The 18,204-nt window shown below is 35.7% G+C and overlaps 1 protein-coding gene across 1 annotated transcript in view; it reads right to left on the bottom strand.

Moving 5' to 3' along the window:
- Positions 1-421: 421 nt before the first annotated feature.
- The window catches only part of LOC110038473 (TBC1 domain family member 15-like), an 89,549-nt gene continuing 71,766 nt past the window's right edge, over positions 422-18,204 (bottom strand). Inside the window, exons 9-15 of the mRNA XM_020743325.1 lie at positions 9,969-10,067; positions 9,537-9,647; positions 8,699-8,770; positions 8,468-8,584; positions 5,912-6,061; positions 2,539-2,639; positions 422-858 (exon numbers count right to left, since the gene is read on the bottom strand). Of these exons, the coding sequence (XP_020598984.1) occupies positions 534-858; positions 2,539-2,639; positions 5,912-6,061; positions 8,468-8,584; positions 8,699-8,770; positions 9,537-9,647; positions 9,969-10,067 (975 nt within the window). The 3' untranslated portion in view covers positions 422-533. The remainder of the gene's footprint in view (positions 859-2,538; positions 2,640-5,911; positions 6,062-8,467; positions 8,585-8,698; positions 8,771-9,536; positions 9,648-9,968; positions 10,068-18,204) is intronic.

Consider the following 18,204-nt stretch of genomic DNA (forward strand, 5'->3'; position numbering starts at 1 on the left):
CACGAATAACCCTTTACTCGATCGTGTTTGGCTCATTTTAGCTCAAAATAAGAAAATTTTATATATTATATGTATTTATATTTAAGCTTAAAGCACCATAACTTGTGTGGTCTAAGTGGGCATGTTTTTCTTAAAGTAAGAGTGCTGCAATCCAGCACCTACATCTATTTCTCTAGCCAATTTAGAGCTAAACGCGACCAAGAACATGTAAATCAAGCCAAAAACGACACTAATTTCTTATGTAATCACATATCCAAGACTTAAATCTTTACATTTATTTGCATAACGCCATTTTCTCTAAAATGACAGCAAAAATACCACAAACACTAGCTTGTCTAAAAAATGCATTTTCATACATATATTTTGATGTCATTCAGAGACCAGAATATCATATAAAGTTTCAATGTTAGATATGCAAACATAAGAGGAAGAGGTCAAAGTTAGATAAATTTATTATTTACAAAACCTAGTGGTAGTGCACAAATTAACAAGAAAAACAATATAAATGTGAAATTATGAATAAAGAGAGGGTGTTAGATATCACCATTTTCGGGATAGAAATCTTGCTCGGAGTCTATGGGAAAGGAAGGAGGAGTTCCAGGTGGAATAGAAGCAGCTCCCTTCTCTCCAGCCGATCTGCATAAGCTTTCTGCTGCCCTTAGAATATCATCAAGATCTATTTTTCCACTCAGATCATTAACAAACTTGAGAATTGTATCAAAATCCATGCTCTCTGTCATGATTTTCATGCGGTATTTCTTCAGGATAGCCACGCAGATGTATAAGTGGAAATGCTCTGAGATGTGGTGGGTCCATAATACCTCCCACAAGCTCAACACTTTTTGGTACTCAAATTCCCTTAAGAAAAATAAAATAAATATAAACACACATGATATAGATTGAGTGATGAGGCTTGAAATTAACAGTTTCATGATGGATGAAAAACAAAACCATTTCATGAATAGGAACTTTTGAGTTGTGTCATAAGAAAAATAAAATAAATATAAACACACAAGATATAGATTGAGTGATGAGGCTTGAAATTAACGGTTTCATGATGGATGAAAAACAAGACCATTTCATGAATAGGAACTTTTGAGTTGTGTCATTGAAATAAAATTGTTTTTTATTATCTTAAATTCTATCATGGATTGCACTAGTTGCAAGTGGCCAAAATATTGATGATGCGTTGAAAATGCTACATTGGATTTTGTCTTGTTTAAAAAGGCGTTTGAGGCTTACATGCCTTGAGACGCGCCTCGAAATAAGACATTAAAAAGCCTTAGTGTTTTATGCCTCGAGGCATTTGAGGCAGCTCCTCCAAGTTATGAAAAAAAGAAATCATATATTATTAATATATATTATATTATATTTAATATATCTGATATAATGTCTTTAAGAAGTCAAAAGATAATTTAAGTACGATTATTTGATTATATTATTAATCACTTCTTTATTTTCAATTATATTGAATTTCATATTAATTAATAATAAGAAGAAAATTATAATAAAAGAAGAACTTTTTAAAGTTGTAAATAAGGCAAAATTACATGATAATTAATATCATAATTTATTTGAAAATGTTCAAAACACTAATATGGCCACTATGAATTTTGAACCTCATAGAATATTTAAATTCTAAGTGAATGTTTACCTAGAATCACATTTTAAACTTTTATTTTATATCAATATTTAAATTAAGAACTATGATTTATGCCTATATAATAATAAACTAAATCAACATAACAATGGTTTGTCATTTTATCAATTTTTTTCTTCTTTGAGGCTTACGTCTTGATCTACCTTAAGGCTTACACGTCACCTCACTAAAGCAAAATGGATGAGTTCTTAATTTCTCCTTTTTACTCTTTTTAGTTTAATCACACGTCACCTCGCTAAGACAAAATGCATCGGTTCCCAATTTTGCCATTTTACTCTTTACATATTCATTACGTGCATCTCGCTAAAGGCAAAATGCATCGGTTCCCGACTTCAACTTTTTACACTTTTTCATAAATCTAAGATTTTCTTTTACAGAGATTTAGATCCTACATTATAAAATAAAGAAGAGTTAAAAGGCAAACTAAGTCTCTCAATAAGACTAATGGGTCAAGCATAAGCTAGCCCATCATGGGTGAGCGCCAAATCACTCTTAGTCCATCATGAAACTTTTTTTATAATTTTATTTTTCTTTTAACTCACGCACACACATTTATGTGCTAGGCCTTGAACTATATGCATTATGATTGGAGAAAAATCACCAAACCAATAAACCAAGTGAGCTACATCTCCAACTGCGAAACCTTATAAAGTGAGATGCCAGATAATTCAGGGGTAGTGAAGTAGGGAAATTGAGAAATAGGGAGAGAGAGCTATATGCATGTTTTGCAATTGAAACCTGTCAGTAATAAGCCTCCCTTTGTAAACAGAGATAGAAGTACTACCATAGAGAATGCTAGAAAGTAAGGCGAATTGACTGAAAAGAAGCAAACATATAAAGAAATTAAACACTAATAATTGAACTAATAAAAAGCTTACCGTTTAAATTGTATGAGAATCCAACGAAAGCAGTAGTAGTAGTTTATGCAATCCGCCTGAGCTAAGTAATCATGCAATGGGCGATCCAGAAGCTCCACCAACTAATAATAGGGAGAAATTTGAATGAATAATAAAATAAAAAAGGTGATACTTCATCACTTTGATCATTTTCTTATTCTGAAACAAATAAATACAACTGCTCGTCATCAACACCGAGTATGCTAAAAAATAAATTTGTAAGGAATCATGTTACACCTTTCATTCAAAGAGAAACATTTCAGTAAACTTCATATGATAAATTCAACGTTATAGGGAAAAAGCTAAAAATATATTAATGAAATACGTTTTAATTATGTAAACTAATGGGATGGTTGGTAATCTTTAAAAAAGCAATATTGGTGAAAAATAAAATTTGGAGAAAATATTACAAGGGCATTATCTTTATGTCCTTATACATATATGAATATTCTCCTAATTATTTTTCTTGTTGTACTAATCTTGTTTGTCTATTTGTAGGCATTCATTCGTGGTCAATAGGATACATAGTAAAATATTTCCTATCAACATGGTATCAGAGCACAACTAAGTTCTAATTATCGTTTTCTCTTCACTTCCAACACCTCCCTTACCTGACATTTTCCTTCACATTGACATCATGCCCGATTGTGCTGATACCAAGACCATAAAAACAAAGTGATTATGGTTTCTGTTAGCAAAATTCCTATCAAAGTGAAATATTAGTTAACGGTTAACTTCATTGTACCTAATATTAGTTAATGGTTAACTCTCTCTCTCTCTCTCTCCCCCTCTCTCTCCCCCCCTCTCTCTCTCGCTCTCTCACATTCTTCTTATCATAAAGAGCTCAAGTCCTCAATCTTGAGCTCCAAATCAATGACATTTGGCGGTTGTCCCTAGAGGCAGCAAGGGCTGTCATGGTCGATCATGCTCATTCTTCTCATCATAAAAGCTATCCAGTCCTTAATCTTAAGCTCCAAATCAATGATATTCGGCAAGGACAGTCATGGTTAAGGCGAGAAGAGCAAAAAAGATCAGTCACAAAAAAAAACTTTTCTCCCTCCACTAATTGCAAACGTAATAGAAACTATTGGGACAAATTCAATTATCCCTCCATTGGTAAACAAGATCCCATATTCAGTATAATTTTTCCTACCACTCCTAGCGTCTTCTCATTTGGATTGGTTTTTATTTCTCATAAAGCCTAAGACTAACTATTTCAACAATCACAAATATGTTTTGACTCTCATGTTGTCTCTACCATTGGATCCGTTCACTTTATTTTTATTTATGACTTTGGATGATAGACTCAGGGGACTATCGGATAGGTAATTGCTACTTATCTTTATCTATTCACATGTCCCCTCTACCATTCTCATCGTTATTGTTAGCAGTTTTTCCTCCCCAATTTTTAGAAATGGCATCCTCTAAACATCACTTTTATAGAATCTATGTCCCATATTATTCTGCCAATTAACTATCCATTTACAAAAATTCATTATTGTTCAACATCCTCTCATTGTATCTTTCAAGCTCTCACATCAAAAAAAAAATCGATGGAGGTGTTGAAACTGATAATATGAAATAGCTAATAGTTAATTCTTCTTCCAATCTCTGTTCCACAACTTCTACACATCATTGGCAGTCTTTGCTCATAACCAAAGAGAATGTGGACGGAAGCCATGTGTCAATTGCCTGGCATTTTGTACAATGTCTCTTCTACTCGTCGTGTTAGTGGAACTGTAATGGAAATGGAGTTTGTAAGCCATTTTTTACAAGAAATCAAGCTTGGCTAGGTTCATAACTGATAGAATGGGCCCATTAGGTGCACTATTCACCCTTTGAGAAGTAGCTATATGAGAAAATACATTATAGTATGGAAATAAAAAGCGCACGCATGGACCTCAACTCTCACCTTATTTGAATCTCGACAAATTTGATTTAACCAAACACAGGAATAGCTCGATGAAAAACTCTTAAACATCCAATGCTGCGAACATCTATGTGGTATGTGAGCAACAACCTCTGTTATAATAAAGCCATGGGAGATGAAAAGAATAATCCAAACAAAAAAGCTAGCTGGCAGGGTTGCAATGACTGCCAGACATTAGAACATCTTCATTCTAACTGCAAAATTTCGGCTACTTTGATTCCAACCATTTAATAAGGGGAGAAAATAAAACTATTTGAACATGTAGGATGACATTTTAAAGGCCATAAATAGGCTCCCCCCGTAGGGACTGGGGAGCATGGGATCAAAATCTTGTTCCTATAAATATTACTTACAACCTAAAGAACTAGAAAGCCATTTGAGTCGTTAATTAGCCTCATTGCTTCTAGTAAACTTCCAATGTATAATAAAAATTTTTGGGCATCCCTCTCCATACCTTCACTCTTACCATTTTTTTATCTCTCTTCGCTGTAACCATGATTCTGAGTTTGTCATTATCACAATACAAAATAACATTTTTTTCAAAGCTATATATGACCAGCCCCCATATAATTGATACCCTTGGCCGGTTAGCCTCTACGTCTTACACAAAATTTCTCTAATATTTTCTGAAATAAGTAAATCAACTCTCCTTTCTGTTCACAATGAAATAGCATGCATAGCAATCATTAATCTAGCACCTATGTGGGTGCCAACTAATTCGGTTGATAAAGATCTTCAAAATTGTTGCCAAGATATCAGGTTTGATCATCTCCTACAAAATAACAAACTCCCGCTCTGAAGACTTTCCGGTGGCAAAAAAATAAAAAAATACCTAATTACCTTTACGCTTCTTGCAAACCTAGTCTACGTTACGCAAAATTTAATAATAACAAAATAAATAAATGATAAAATTAAAAATTAAAAAATATCTTGAGATGTGTCAGCACAGAAGGGTGATCAAACAAGAGAAAGACTTCCTTCAAGCGAAATTAAGAAATTCTTGATGGTAATGTTGAGATATTAATTTTATACATGTTAGAAAGCGGCAACATGTATGGAAGTTATAAATATGAAATGTGAAAAGATAGGACAAAGTGTTATTCATTGAAATAACAAAAGCAAAGCCACACAACATTAAGTGCAGTAAAAAGAAAAGCACGGCACAAGCTGATTGCTTTTGGATAGGTGCATTTACATACATGCCACTTTATATTTACATATATAAAATGTGAACTTTACTTTTACATTTATACCACCGACATCTTTCATATCACATCAAAAATACCACTTCTTTAGTCTTTAAAAAGTCAAAAAACCTTGTCATGCATAGAGAATGTGGTATGTGTGTAAAGCTGAAGTTTATGTGGTAAGTGGTACTTATGTAAATCTTCCATCATATTAATGTTCGAGAATAGCAAAGAATACCTTAGACAGGGCAAAAAGTTGGGAGTGCATGCCACTTTGGTCACGGTTAAAGTTTGGCCCAAAGCGTTCCATCAGCATGACAAAGCACCAGAAGGATTCAGACTCGTCCTCTATCACAAACAATAATGGTGATAAAAGATCACTCATTCCCTGGTAGTCAGAAAATAGGTGAAATAATTTGAGAACAAAAAAGAAATTACATGAAAGAAAAAGAATTTGTGATTATTTAAGAAGAGTTTCATTATATTTCAAAAGTTGAATTTCAACTTTTAGGGGGTGTTCGGTAGCTCCTATTAACAGGATTTATCACCGGATGTACAAAATCAGTCAAACAAAAATGTGCAATTTCTGTAGATTTATGAAATTTCGAATTTGAAGTACTGAATTTTGCTTTTGATTCAACTTAAATTTGTATTTACTAAATCCAGTTGGTGGCCCGGTGATGGATTTAATGGATTTATAATTCATGGATTTACTAAATCTACTAATGCCAAATCCTGCTTGCAGCCAAACACCCTCTTAATGTCTATGCTTCTGTTGAAAAATGAAGGAAAATATGAATATATCAGAGGGGGCATTGTTGACCTCAATTTTCATGAGGTCTAGTATTCTTCGTAGGAGTTAGGATCTAGCGATATCTAACACCTACACTTTGCTTATTACATTTCAACCACTCAAATTTTTCATATCACATCAAAAATACAATCATTTTGACATGTAAAAAGTTAAACACACCTTTTCATGTAGGTAAGATGGTATGTATGTAAAAATTGAAGTTTAGGTGTTAGATATGTAAATACATAGGAATTGAGTAGTATGTACGTAAATCTTCCTATATCAAAACACCTGGCCAGTATCTTCTACATATATATAGTGCAAGTTCGGATAAACAATCAAATGAGAGCATAAATTTTCCTATGAAACAAAGCCTGTGCTCAAATAGTTAATACACTTCATGGAAAATTTGGTATCCTCAAAATACGAATCCAATTCGCTCTTAGGACAACTAAAGGTAACGGTAGCCTGCAACCGGCAAGTAGGAAACAAGTACGTTTTTTATTCCTTGGATTAATGAAGGCAAAACTATACGGTTTTGACAAAAATTAACTTTTCAGTACAAAAATAATCAAATCAGAATATAAACAGGCACGTTTATACTAGATACAAATTAGAGCAAAAAATGATTTAGTCTAAGATAGTCAATGAGCAATAAAGAACTAAGAATGTATTTAGACAACTCATCCTTGGAAGCAAAAGAGAAAGATGTCATATTTTCAAATTAAAAAAAAAATAAAGATCGCATTTAGAACAACAAAAACTAAATTCTGTGTATAGATGTGGTGATAGAGTATTAAATTATATCGTGTTTGCACGTCCCTAATGTGGACTAGAATTTGGGTTAGTTTTGTACAACTCGAAATTGAAATTTCTAATTCTAGCTCGACTTAAAATTTAAAAAAAAATTATGAGCCATCTATTCGTTCAAAATCATTGATTACAAGCCAACTTAAAATAGATTTTAAATTAAATAAATTTAATTTCAATTAATTATACAACCAAATATAAATAATATACTATATGTACACATAGCATGTTATATAAATCATAAATTTTATACAATATCTCATTTTGAACAAAATTTAGAGCAAATTAGAACCATTTTTGAATCAGTCAAAGCAAACTCAAAATCAATTTTATGTTTGACAGGATCTTGAAATCGGCTCAAGTTGATTTTGAGTAACTTCTGAATTTTTTTCAACAATCTTATATTTATTTAAATATGAGGAGCCTAAACATTGAGAAAGGTGGACATTTAGCTGAAGAAAATAAGTAACAAATTTAAAAGTGATGGCAAATGTGAGAGACCAAAAAGAAGTTAGAAAAAAAAGGCAGAGATTGAATGCAAGAAATAATCATGAAAATGTAGATTATGAAAATCTGTGATGCAATCAATACAACTCATATCGAACCTTATGCAGGTAATCAGAACATAGCTTCATGAGGCGCTCCACTTGTAAATATAAGGAAAATGAATTTTGGAATTTATTTAACATTTTAAATGCCAAAATGATCATAATGACATTGGAAGCTGCATATCAGACGGGGTGTTTCATTTTTGGAAGATTTACAAACATGCCACTCAATTCCTATGTATTTACATATATAACACCTAAACTTCAATTTTTACATACATGTCACCTTACTTATGCATGAAAAGGTGTATTTCAGTTTTCAAAAGTTAAATGGTGGTATTGTTATCTAATATGGAAGATTTGGGTGGTATAAATGTAAAAAAGTAAATTTGAGGTTTAGACATGTAAATACATAGGAATTGGATGGTATCTATGCAAATGCCCGTTATCAATGTGAGGAAGGATTCAAGAAAAGAGAACAAAAAAAGGCCACAGATGTTCCAGAAAGAATGGACGAAAAACAAATGACAAAAAGAAGTTTCAAGGTTTAATAAATAAATATGAAGTTAATAACTTGTATATCCTTTGAAATACATCATTATTTTCATCTCAAATTAGATAATGAGGCAGATTTCCAACTTACCTGACAATAACCCAAGTCAAAATTATAAAATGAATATGTCAACAATATATCATGTAGAAGCTTCACATGTGGATTATCATCTCCATCGTAATATGAGACAGATCTGTCAGTTCTGACCTAGAAAGAAGAAAGTAAAATCAGTAGAATATAACATTTGAACCAGTTAAGAAAAATAGTTTAAGAGACTATATATTCAGAAGAATGAAATAAAATTATATAGTATCTCATTACCGCGTCCTTCTCAATAAGTCCTCTTCTTTCTCTGAACTTGCTAAATCTCTTGGCTTGAGCAGTTGAGATACTCTGCGTGATGCATGCATATAATAGATGTGACAGCCAAACTAGAAGTGATTTGATAAGGAAGGTTAAATCAATCAAATGTTTCCATTATGAAGATCAGTATTGATGTAATAAATTTTACAGCAAAAAGCAACTTATCAAATGATTCGAGGGTGGACATCAGAGTAGCAGATAATAAAAACAGATAAGATGTACAAACTTAGATATCCAAATAATGGCCCGTCATTAACTTATTGGAGAATCGCAAGTAATATTAACATCATTTATTTGCATGCCAATGAATGCAGAAGAAAAAAAAGCAACCTTTATAGAAAAAAATATAGTATAATTTTTAAATTCATGCGTAGTTTTCTTTAAGAAAATATTCGTGTATTGCTTTCAGAAAATGAGTAGATAAAATATGATCCCTCGCCCCTGCTCTAGTAAGAAAAGGTAATGGGTTCTAGTTTTGGATGCTGAAGCACTTACTAGAAAAAAATCACTCTTTTTTTCTCAAATTGCTCCGTCAACATTGCTTGGCATAATAAACACAATTTATCATTATAGAGGCAAGGCATAAGTTAAAAGCTCTAGGTTGTTTCTCAACAACCAAATTTTCAGCCAAATAAGAATTAATGCCTACGAAATATGGATGTGCTATACTGCTATAATATTACTTGCAGAGAAAATTAAATGAATGAAAATGGAAAAAAAATAGACATTGTTCCCTCTCTGCATGAAAATGATCACGCATACCAAAATGACAAGAAATGACGGCATAAAACCAGACCTGCCACTGGGATTTTAAGCCCTCATACTCTGACTTCTTAACTGAACTAAGATATTCCCTCTCTGAATATGTAGAATCATACAAATGGTATCCCAGCAAAAATTTCCAGATCTGCACAAAATTTAAGTCTTGTAGCCATCAAAAAATAGTAACAAAAAAAGGGGTACTTACATACATAGCGCAAAATTCCTGTATATTTACATATCTCACACCTAAACTTTCAAATATATACACATAGCACTCAAATCTTTAAGATCACATCAAAAAGAACATTATTATCTCTTTTAAAAATGATAATACACCTTTTCATGCATAAATTTAAAGAACCAAAGTGCTATGTATGAGATATATAAATACATAACAACTGTGTGCTGCATATGTAAATTTTCCAAAAAAAAAAAAAAGGATAACTTCAAATCATATGATACATGCCTCTTTTCGCAGATTACATTTGATGCCTCCATAGAATATTCTCTTCCTTAGCGCTTTAGAATCATTAATTCGACCTTCGGAGTTAAAAAAGGTGGCCCACTAAGTAAAATTCAGTCGTTAGTCACACAATATTATACCATGTTATCACTCAATCAAAAACTTTATAAATAGAAGCATAAAATATATGCATGAAGCTTAGGTCATGACGGAGTATTGTATGTAAACTTACCCCTACATTGAAGAGAAATTGTTTCCATATTTCAAGCTATGGCCTTCATATCATAATGGAGGCTAATTGCTAATCTAGGCCTGCCATTTCATGACTAACTCTAGAAAAAATACTACCAAAAAATCAGTCAAAGTACTGTAGGGGCATTAAATGCATACCACCCAATTCTTAGGGTCCGTTAGGAGCCGTGTTTTTCGTGCAGCGCGGCCTCAAATCGTGAATTTGAGGTCAAATTTGGTGTTTGAATTTCAAGTTCGCGGCCACCCGTTGCTAAAAAAGGCCGAATAGGGGCCGCAGGTTGATCCCGCGGCCCCACGTTTTGGAGCGGATTTTACCTTCTTTGCCCCATGCTCCCCTGGCGTCCGCTGTGACTTCACGCCACGCAACCTGCAGGTTTTCCTCTCCAACAAGCTCCTAGTCTGTCTCCATTTCCCACTTCCCTCTCCCATTCTACTCCAAGGCGAGCAATTTCGAAACGCCGCGAGCGATTTCGAAACGCCGCGCTGTAACTCTTCTTTCGTCTCCTCTTTGTCGGAGATTCTTGTTGATTTTGTTGTGCAATTGGTTGTAACGGTGTTGCTTGTTTGGAGGAGGAGGAGGTGGAATGATGTGCGGTGAGGGGGAGATGAGTGGGTTGGGAAAATGCGGATAATCTGTGATGTCTGCAAGAGTGCGCCAGCTATTCTCCTATGCAGCTAAAGAGGCTGCCCTTTGTCGTCCCTGCGATGATAAGGTTTCCTTTTTGTGCTCTACTCTCTCCATTTTCCATCTGGAATTTAAATTTATCATGAATTTTGGTTCTCCGATGATTTTTTTTTTTTTTGGGTTACTATGTGAGATTGGGGCTAGGCGGTTAGCTGGATTTGCTTATTGTTTGATTACTTTTGTTGGGGAATATAATGTTTTCATTTTCCTCACTGTTCCTTATATAATACGGGGGATTGTAACATTTAAAGGCCATAAATGTGAGCTCGTTTACAGCCTGAGTGCACTTATAGTTTATTTATCGTTAAGTTTACATGGATTTGTTTCTAAAGACTTTCCTCGCTCCAATAGATTTAAGGGTCATTTCTAGCATGGAATTACTTATTTTTTTCCAAAAAAAGGAATTATTTAAAAGAACAATAGTGGTCTACGTAGTGATTTGGAGAAGTTTTAAGCTTTGGAAGCAAATCATCAAATGAGGGCATGCTGACACAAAGGAGGTCGCTAATGTCCTCCCACCAATTGTTAATGTTAGAAGCTGCTTTAATGACTCTGTATTGTTAGTGATGGTGTTGTGTGTACCATTGTAATGTCCTCCCCCTCGGCACAGGCCTAGGCCAGGACAAGGAATAGAATGGCTTGAATGAATTAATTCAATTTGATCTGGTCTATGAAGAACAGCCAAAGATGTTTGAACTTATCCTGATTAAAGCTTTGCAGTTCAACCATTAGCAAAATCATTTTGACATTTCAGTGAATTGTGTATCTGAATTTTTGTACTATTCTGAACTGAATTTAAGCTTTTGAAGTAATTAATATATGAGTGTCACAGCTCTGTTACAAATAAATTTACTAAACAGAAGCAGAATGGTTATTTTTTTAAAAACAGCTCTCCCGTAACTGTTTTCTCACAGCTGCAACAAACAGACAGCCAGTTTACTCGCAACAGCTTCCCCATAGCAGCTTCTTGGGCCAGCAAAGTTGCAGCAGAAAAACAGAAAAGCTGCAACTACCCCAAATAGGCCCTTATGCTAACACCTAAACATTCATATTTACAAGCACACTACTCAAATCTTTAACATCACATCAAAAATACTACCATCACTATATTTCCAAAAGTAAAAGTAAAATAAACCTTTTCATGCATAGATTTATCATACCGAGGTGTTATAAGTGTAAATATCAAAATTTGGGTGTTATATATATAAATACATAAGAATTGCGTGTTACGAATGTAAATTTTTCATTACTTTCGAGGCCAAATATCAAATGTAGTAGTCAACCGAAAAAGGAAGATCATTGGAAATAATCTGTTTAAAGGCTTAGGATTTTCCAGCAGCCAAATAGAAAACCCTCTAATGAAAAAGGAAAGAAAAAGGGAAGGAAAAGAACAGAAAGTTCCAACTAAAGGCAGAATGCCCCCCTCACCAGTTGTTGAGCATTTGTTAGATTTTCAGTCACCTGAACACTAAAGGCAAGCAACCATGGGTGCTGAGGTAATAAGAATTAGGGGCATTTACATACACACCACCCAAATCATATGCAGCTACATATCTAACACCAAAATTTTTTTATACCACCCAAATCTTTCATGCAACATCAAAAATACCATCATTTTAACTTTTAAAAGGTGAAATTTTGCAATACACCTTTTCATTTATAGATAAGGTGGCATATATGTAAAAATTAAAGTTAAGAAGTTAGATATGTAAATACATTAGAATTGAGTAGTACGCATGTAAATCTTCGTAAGAATTAACTCCTTGAATTTTTAAATCAGATTAAAATACATAACAAGTGGAAATATGTGAAAGGCCACCGCGAAATCATGATGTGATTGGTTCAACCATTATAGCAACCTAAGAATATGAAAATCGATAACATAAAAAGAAGAACCAAAACTACATAGACCAAATGGCAAGGACTGGTAGAAGTCATTGTAATTATTTACTATTTCTTTCAATGGTTGGAAATAAAAATAAAGAAACAAACAGGAAATATTACTTGCTGTAGCAAAAGAGGGAGAGCCAAGATGAAGGTGTGATCAAATAATGGATAAAACATAAATCCAAAAAATGTTGAACTATTTATTCGTAATTGAGAATAACGCCAAGAAAAAAAAAATACATATGAGAAATGAAAAAGCAAGCAGGGTAAGGTGAGTCCGAACAATTACAGGCTGTTTGGCTGGAAGTAGAATAATTTATTTAGTAACTCGAGATGGTTAAATCCTAAAAATTGTTTGGGAAGAGATATTGTTTGGGAAGAGGATGGATCAAAAATTAGATGGGTGCGGCAACTGGCATGGAGGAGCGCAACGAAAGAATGAGAGAATTAAGTAGGGGATATGGCTATGAACGAAATAAGTTTTTCACACCCTAGACATGGGGGAAATGCGGGAGGGAGAAGAAGTTGCGGTGGTGATAACAGGGCAACGAAACTGAAGATGTCGATCTTCGAAGGGAAAGATGCACATGGGTAGGTGTATCGGGTGGAGCGATAATTTGCAGTAAATGGTTTAACCAAATAATAGAAGCTCATGACAACAGTACTATGTTTTAAGGGAAAGACCCTAGCATGGTTTTAGTGGATAGAGGTGGGGTACCCAATGCATTCGTTGGAGGAGCTAAAGAATTGAATATTGCAACATTTCTGAGCCATCCGGAAAGAAAAACTACACGACTAATTATATGCATTCACAGAATGCGGGGACAGATATGACCTCTTGTCGGAGCGGGTGAGGTGCTAGAGGGGAACTTCCTGAAGGGCCTAAAGCCTAACATCCAAGCAGTCCTTCGACCTTTGAGACCGTGGGGATTAAGGGAGATAATGAAGCTTGCCCAAATGATGAAAGACAAGAAGCAGGTAAAGAAGCCCAATAAAGGTGGCACTACAGGGGGATTCTTCAAGAGTGCCTTGACGGCCATGATACCGAGGAACCCATTCTGAGGTTAATTTCAAGTGTCTCACTGATAAAAAAAAGTGCGGAATAAAAGAGCAAAAAGATTATGTTTCTAATGAGGCGAGAAGTATGCCTCGGGCCACCATTGTAAGGAGTGCATGCTTCAAGTCCTTGTACTTCAAGAGCAGAAGATAGATAGTGAGGAGTCGAAGGAAGACACAGTAGAGGAAAAGGAACATTTGCACTTCGATGTAGCAGAGGTGTCCCGTAATTCAACAATGAGATTTACTCTGAATCAGACTATGAAGGTGAAGGGACAGATCGGGGAGAAACCAATTGTGATGTTGGTGGATAATGGAGTCAGACATAATTTCATTTCAAATCAGGTCATGGATCAGCTAGTGTTGGAGCTAGTAGATATGGGGAACTCTAGGGTTATGATGGGCCAGGAAAGATGAATAAAAGTAAGGCAATTTGCAAGGGGATGGCTTTAACACTACATGACCTATAGGCGGTGGACTTCCTATTCTTGAACTTGGGCAGCACTAATGTAATTTTGGGGATGAGGTAGTTGTAGACACTTGGGGAGACAAAGGCGGATTGGAAAACCCTGACGATAAAGTTCAAGGTGGAGACTAAGAAGGCGGTACTGAGGAGAGATTCTAGCCTAGGAAAAAACATGGTCAAGACGAAGGAGCAGGTAGGCTATTTAGTGGAGTTGTGGAGCATAAAGGAAATCCAAGATCCCAAGGCAAAATAGTTCCCCAAGGGTGTTCAACAGCTCCTATAATAATTTCCAAACATCTTTCAACAATAGAGCAAATTACTGCCACCAAGGGAACACAAGCATGCCATTAACCAGGTCAGAAGTAATAACTAATCAATCCAAGATTGAGACTAAGTGTGGATTGGCTTTTACGCAGAAGCTTAGAGGAATTAAGGAGATTTATGGATTTCAACAGAAACTACCGGAAATTCATGAGGGGTACGAAACGATAACATGACCACTAACGGAGCAGAAAAAAAAAGACAATTTCAAGTGGGGTTGGGAGCGGCAACAAAAGCCTATGAACATCGGAAGAATTGTGACCCTCGATCTTTCCAAACTTCAATAGACCATTTGTGGTAGCAACAGAAGTGTCAGGATATGGACTAAGAGCAGTACTCATGCAAGACAGTGACTGATTGCCCACTTCAGTCAGGTGCTCACAGCTAGGGCAAGGCTCAAATGAGTGTACAAGCGGGAGTTGATGACCATTGTCTTGGTCATTCAGAAGTGGCAACCCTACCTGTTGGGACGATACTTTGTAGTCAGAACAGATTAGAGGAGCTTAAAGTATCTTTTGGAGCAGAGAATTGTGACTAGGAAGCATCAGAGGTGGCTAACCAAGTTGTTGGGGTATGTTTTGAGATTCAGTACCGGCCCATTGGAGAATAAAGCTACAATGCGGTATCAAGAAAGGTGGAGTCCCAATTGACAGTCTTATCAGTACCCCTAGTCATAGATTGGGAAGCGGTAAGATAGGACAGCGAGCAGAATGAAGAGGTGAGGAAAATGTGGGCTGAGTTGTTGAAGGATCCGAACAATCCAGGATATGCATTGAGGGGGCATCAACTACTGTATCCGGGGCGGTTCGTGTTGTCGGGGGCATCAGAGTACATCCCCAAACTATTACAAAAATCTCACGGTGATGCAATTAGGGGACACCAAGGGATCTAGAAGACATACAATCGTCAATCTACAAAGCTTTATTGGGTGAGATTGCGCAAAGACGTAAAGGACCTAATGCAAGGTACGATTTGTGCCAACGACATAAGCACTTGATCATGGTGTCAGGGGGTTACTACAACACTTAGCTTTGCGGTTGGAAAAAAGTGATGATGGATTTTATATAGGGGTTTCAACGATCAAAAGTGTTTACAGTGATCTTGGTAGCAGTGGATCGTCTGAGCAAGTATGCACATTTCATTCCAATATGACACCCCTACACTGAAGTCTCGGTCGCTAAGATGTTCATACAAGAAGCGTTATGTTTGCATGGAGTGCCAGAATCTATTGTATCAGATAGGGACAAGGTGTTCCTCAGCCAATTCTAGAAGAAGCTGTTCAGGCTACAAGGAACACTCATTAAAAAATCACATAATAACATCCCCAAACCAATGGCTAGATGGAGGTAGTCAGCAAGAGTGTGGAGACATCCCTACATTGTTTTGTATTAGATACGCTGTTGTGGGTAGATGAATTGTGTGGGCAAAATATTCATATAACACCTAGTACCATACTACGGCACAAACAACCCCTATCAAGATTTTGTATTGATGGAATTCACCTCACCTGATATATTATGGGCACAGCACTACACCGGTATCCAATATCGACAAGTACATGGAGAATGACAAATATTGGCTAGACATAAGGGGCATCTACGAAGAGCTCAACAGATCATGAAGAGAAAGGCGGATGGACCTAGGAGAGAGATACAATTTGAAACCGGGGACAAGATTTACTTGAGGTTGAGGCACTATGGACAAAAGACATTGGACAGGCCGAGAAGTGGAAAACTTTCTCCACGATATTTTAGACCAAATGTAATTATAAACACAATAGAATGGTGGTCTACCGTTTGAGGTTACCACCATCATCAGCACTGCATCTAGTCTTTCATGTTTTGCGACTGAGGCGGGCTATAGGAGATCATACACCCTTGTCTTCATTACGTCTGACATTGATAGAGAACATGGAGGTGATTATGGAACCTTTAGAGGTCGAAAGAGTACGCCGAAGAGTGATTGGAGAAAAGGAGGTACTGATTAAGCGAAAGATATGCCAGATTACAAAGCAAAATAAGAGCCTTATAAAGATCTCCAAAAGCAGTTCCATCCTTCCATCTTAAGTACAAGATATTACTTTGGGATATATCTGGAGTTATAAGAACATGGAGTTTTAAGAACATAAAGATATTAACATAATTAAACTAATTATATCCTTAATTAAAATTAATAATGTTAATCATCCCGCAACACTGTAGCATCCCACAATACGCGACACGCATCACACGTTACGCGACATGCATCGGCTTGATGGATCGAACGGTTGCAACTTAATTAAATTGAGTTAGAGGCCGCTACTTTCATTTTTTTCCCCTCCCACCATTCATCACCGTGAGCTAAGGCATTTCAGTGATCCCGACATTGTAGCGAGATCAAGTAGAGCAAAGCAGACATAACCGACTGAGAGGTGCAGTTCGGTTGGGAGTCCTGAGAAGAAACTGGTCAGAGAATTCTCCTTTCTATGATATTTTGAACATTTATTTCCTTTCCTGCAATTTTTTTTTCCGTGATTTGCCACGATCTAGAGCATTTATGTGTTACCATTTACTGTAGCAAGAGGCAAAAGTGTGGCTAGAAGTTGTGCGTTCATGATTCTCAGGTAGGGTTTTGATATGTAAGCAGGTTGTAGAGGTGGAGGAGAAGAGGAATAAAGAAAGGAATAGAACAAACCTTTAGGGAGAATTTACGAGGGGAAGTCATTTTAAGAAAAGAATTTCCAAGGAAATTATGTTTGGAGCTACAATAAGACTTAAGTTAAAATTTCATGAAAGTTCTAAAAAATTATAATTCCAAGTGGTTTACTATAGGCAGCGAGCTCAATGTGAATTTGAGGAAAATCATCTTAGAGTTGCTTCATCGATTGAGGTGAAATAATCGTGTGCTAAATTATGAGTAATACATTTATGTAGGATTACCGTGTGATTTTTTTTAGAAGTGATTACATTTTAAAATTTATGTATATTGCCAAGTAAATGCACATGTTATATGAATACAAGGTTGAACTGACATTGATAATATTTATAATTTTACTATTTTATTGATCTGGTGTTGACCTCATTTTTAGTGAGGTCTAATCTTTCTCTTAGGATTTAGGATCTAGCCTTAGGGACCTCCCTTCGACTATCTTAGAACCTTGAGATTGGGACCCGCCTCATTTTAGAAATTTAACCCACTTCTGTCCCCTTCTGGAGTTTCGCATGTGTAATATCGACTTCTAACACTTAAAAGAATGAAACCAACATGAGGAAACCCAAAAGGGAATCCCTATAGGACCTTTGCCACAATTCGCATCACTTGCACTGTTACCCGTCGAAGACTCGAATAAACCTTTTGGGACGATCGATCGCGCCAATCAATCGCGGGTCGAAATTATGTGAGATTTGAATTTTGACGTGTTTTTGACCTGATTGTCGACGATCCGAGCGACTCCGGATGACAAAACGGACTGCACCGGCGCGTCCAGAACGTCGATTTTGCCTAGAGAAGACACTTATTTTGTTACGTAACCGCGCGTGAATAAGTCGCATGTGATTTAATATATATATATATATATATATATATATAAATTT

This window comes from Phalaenopsis equestris, unplaced genomic scaffold, assembly GCF_001263595.1.
Source record: "Phalaenopsis equestris unplaced genomic scaffold, ASM126359v1 Scaffold232941, whole genome shotgun sequence".
In the NCBI taxonomy this organism is placed as follows: Eukaryota; Viridiplantae; Streptophyta; class Magnoliopsida; order Asparagales; family Orchidaceae; genus Phalaenopsis; species Phalaenopsis equestris.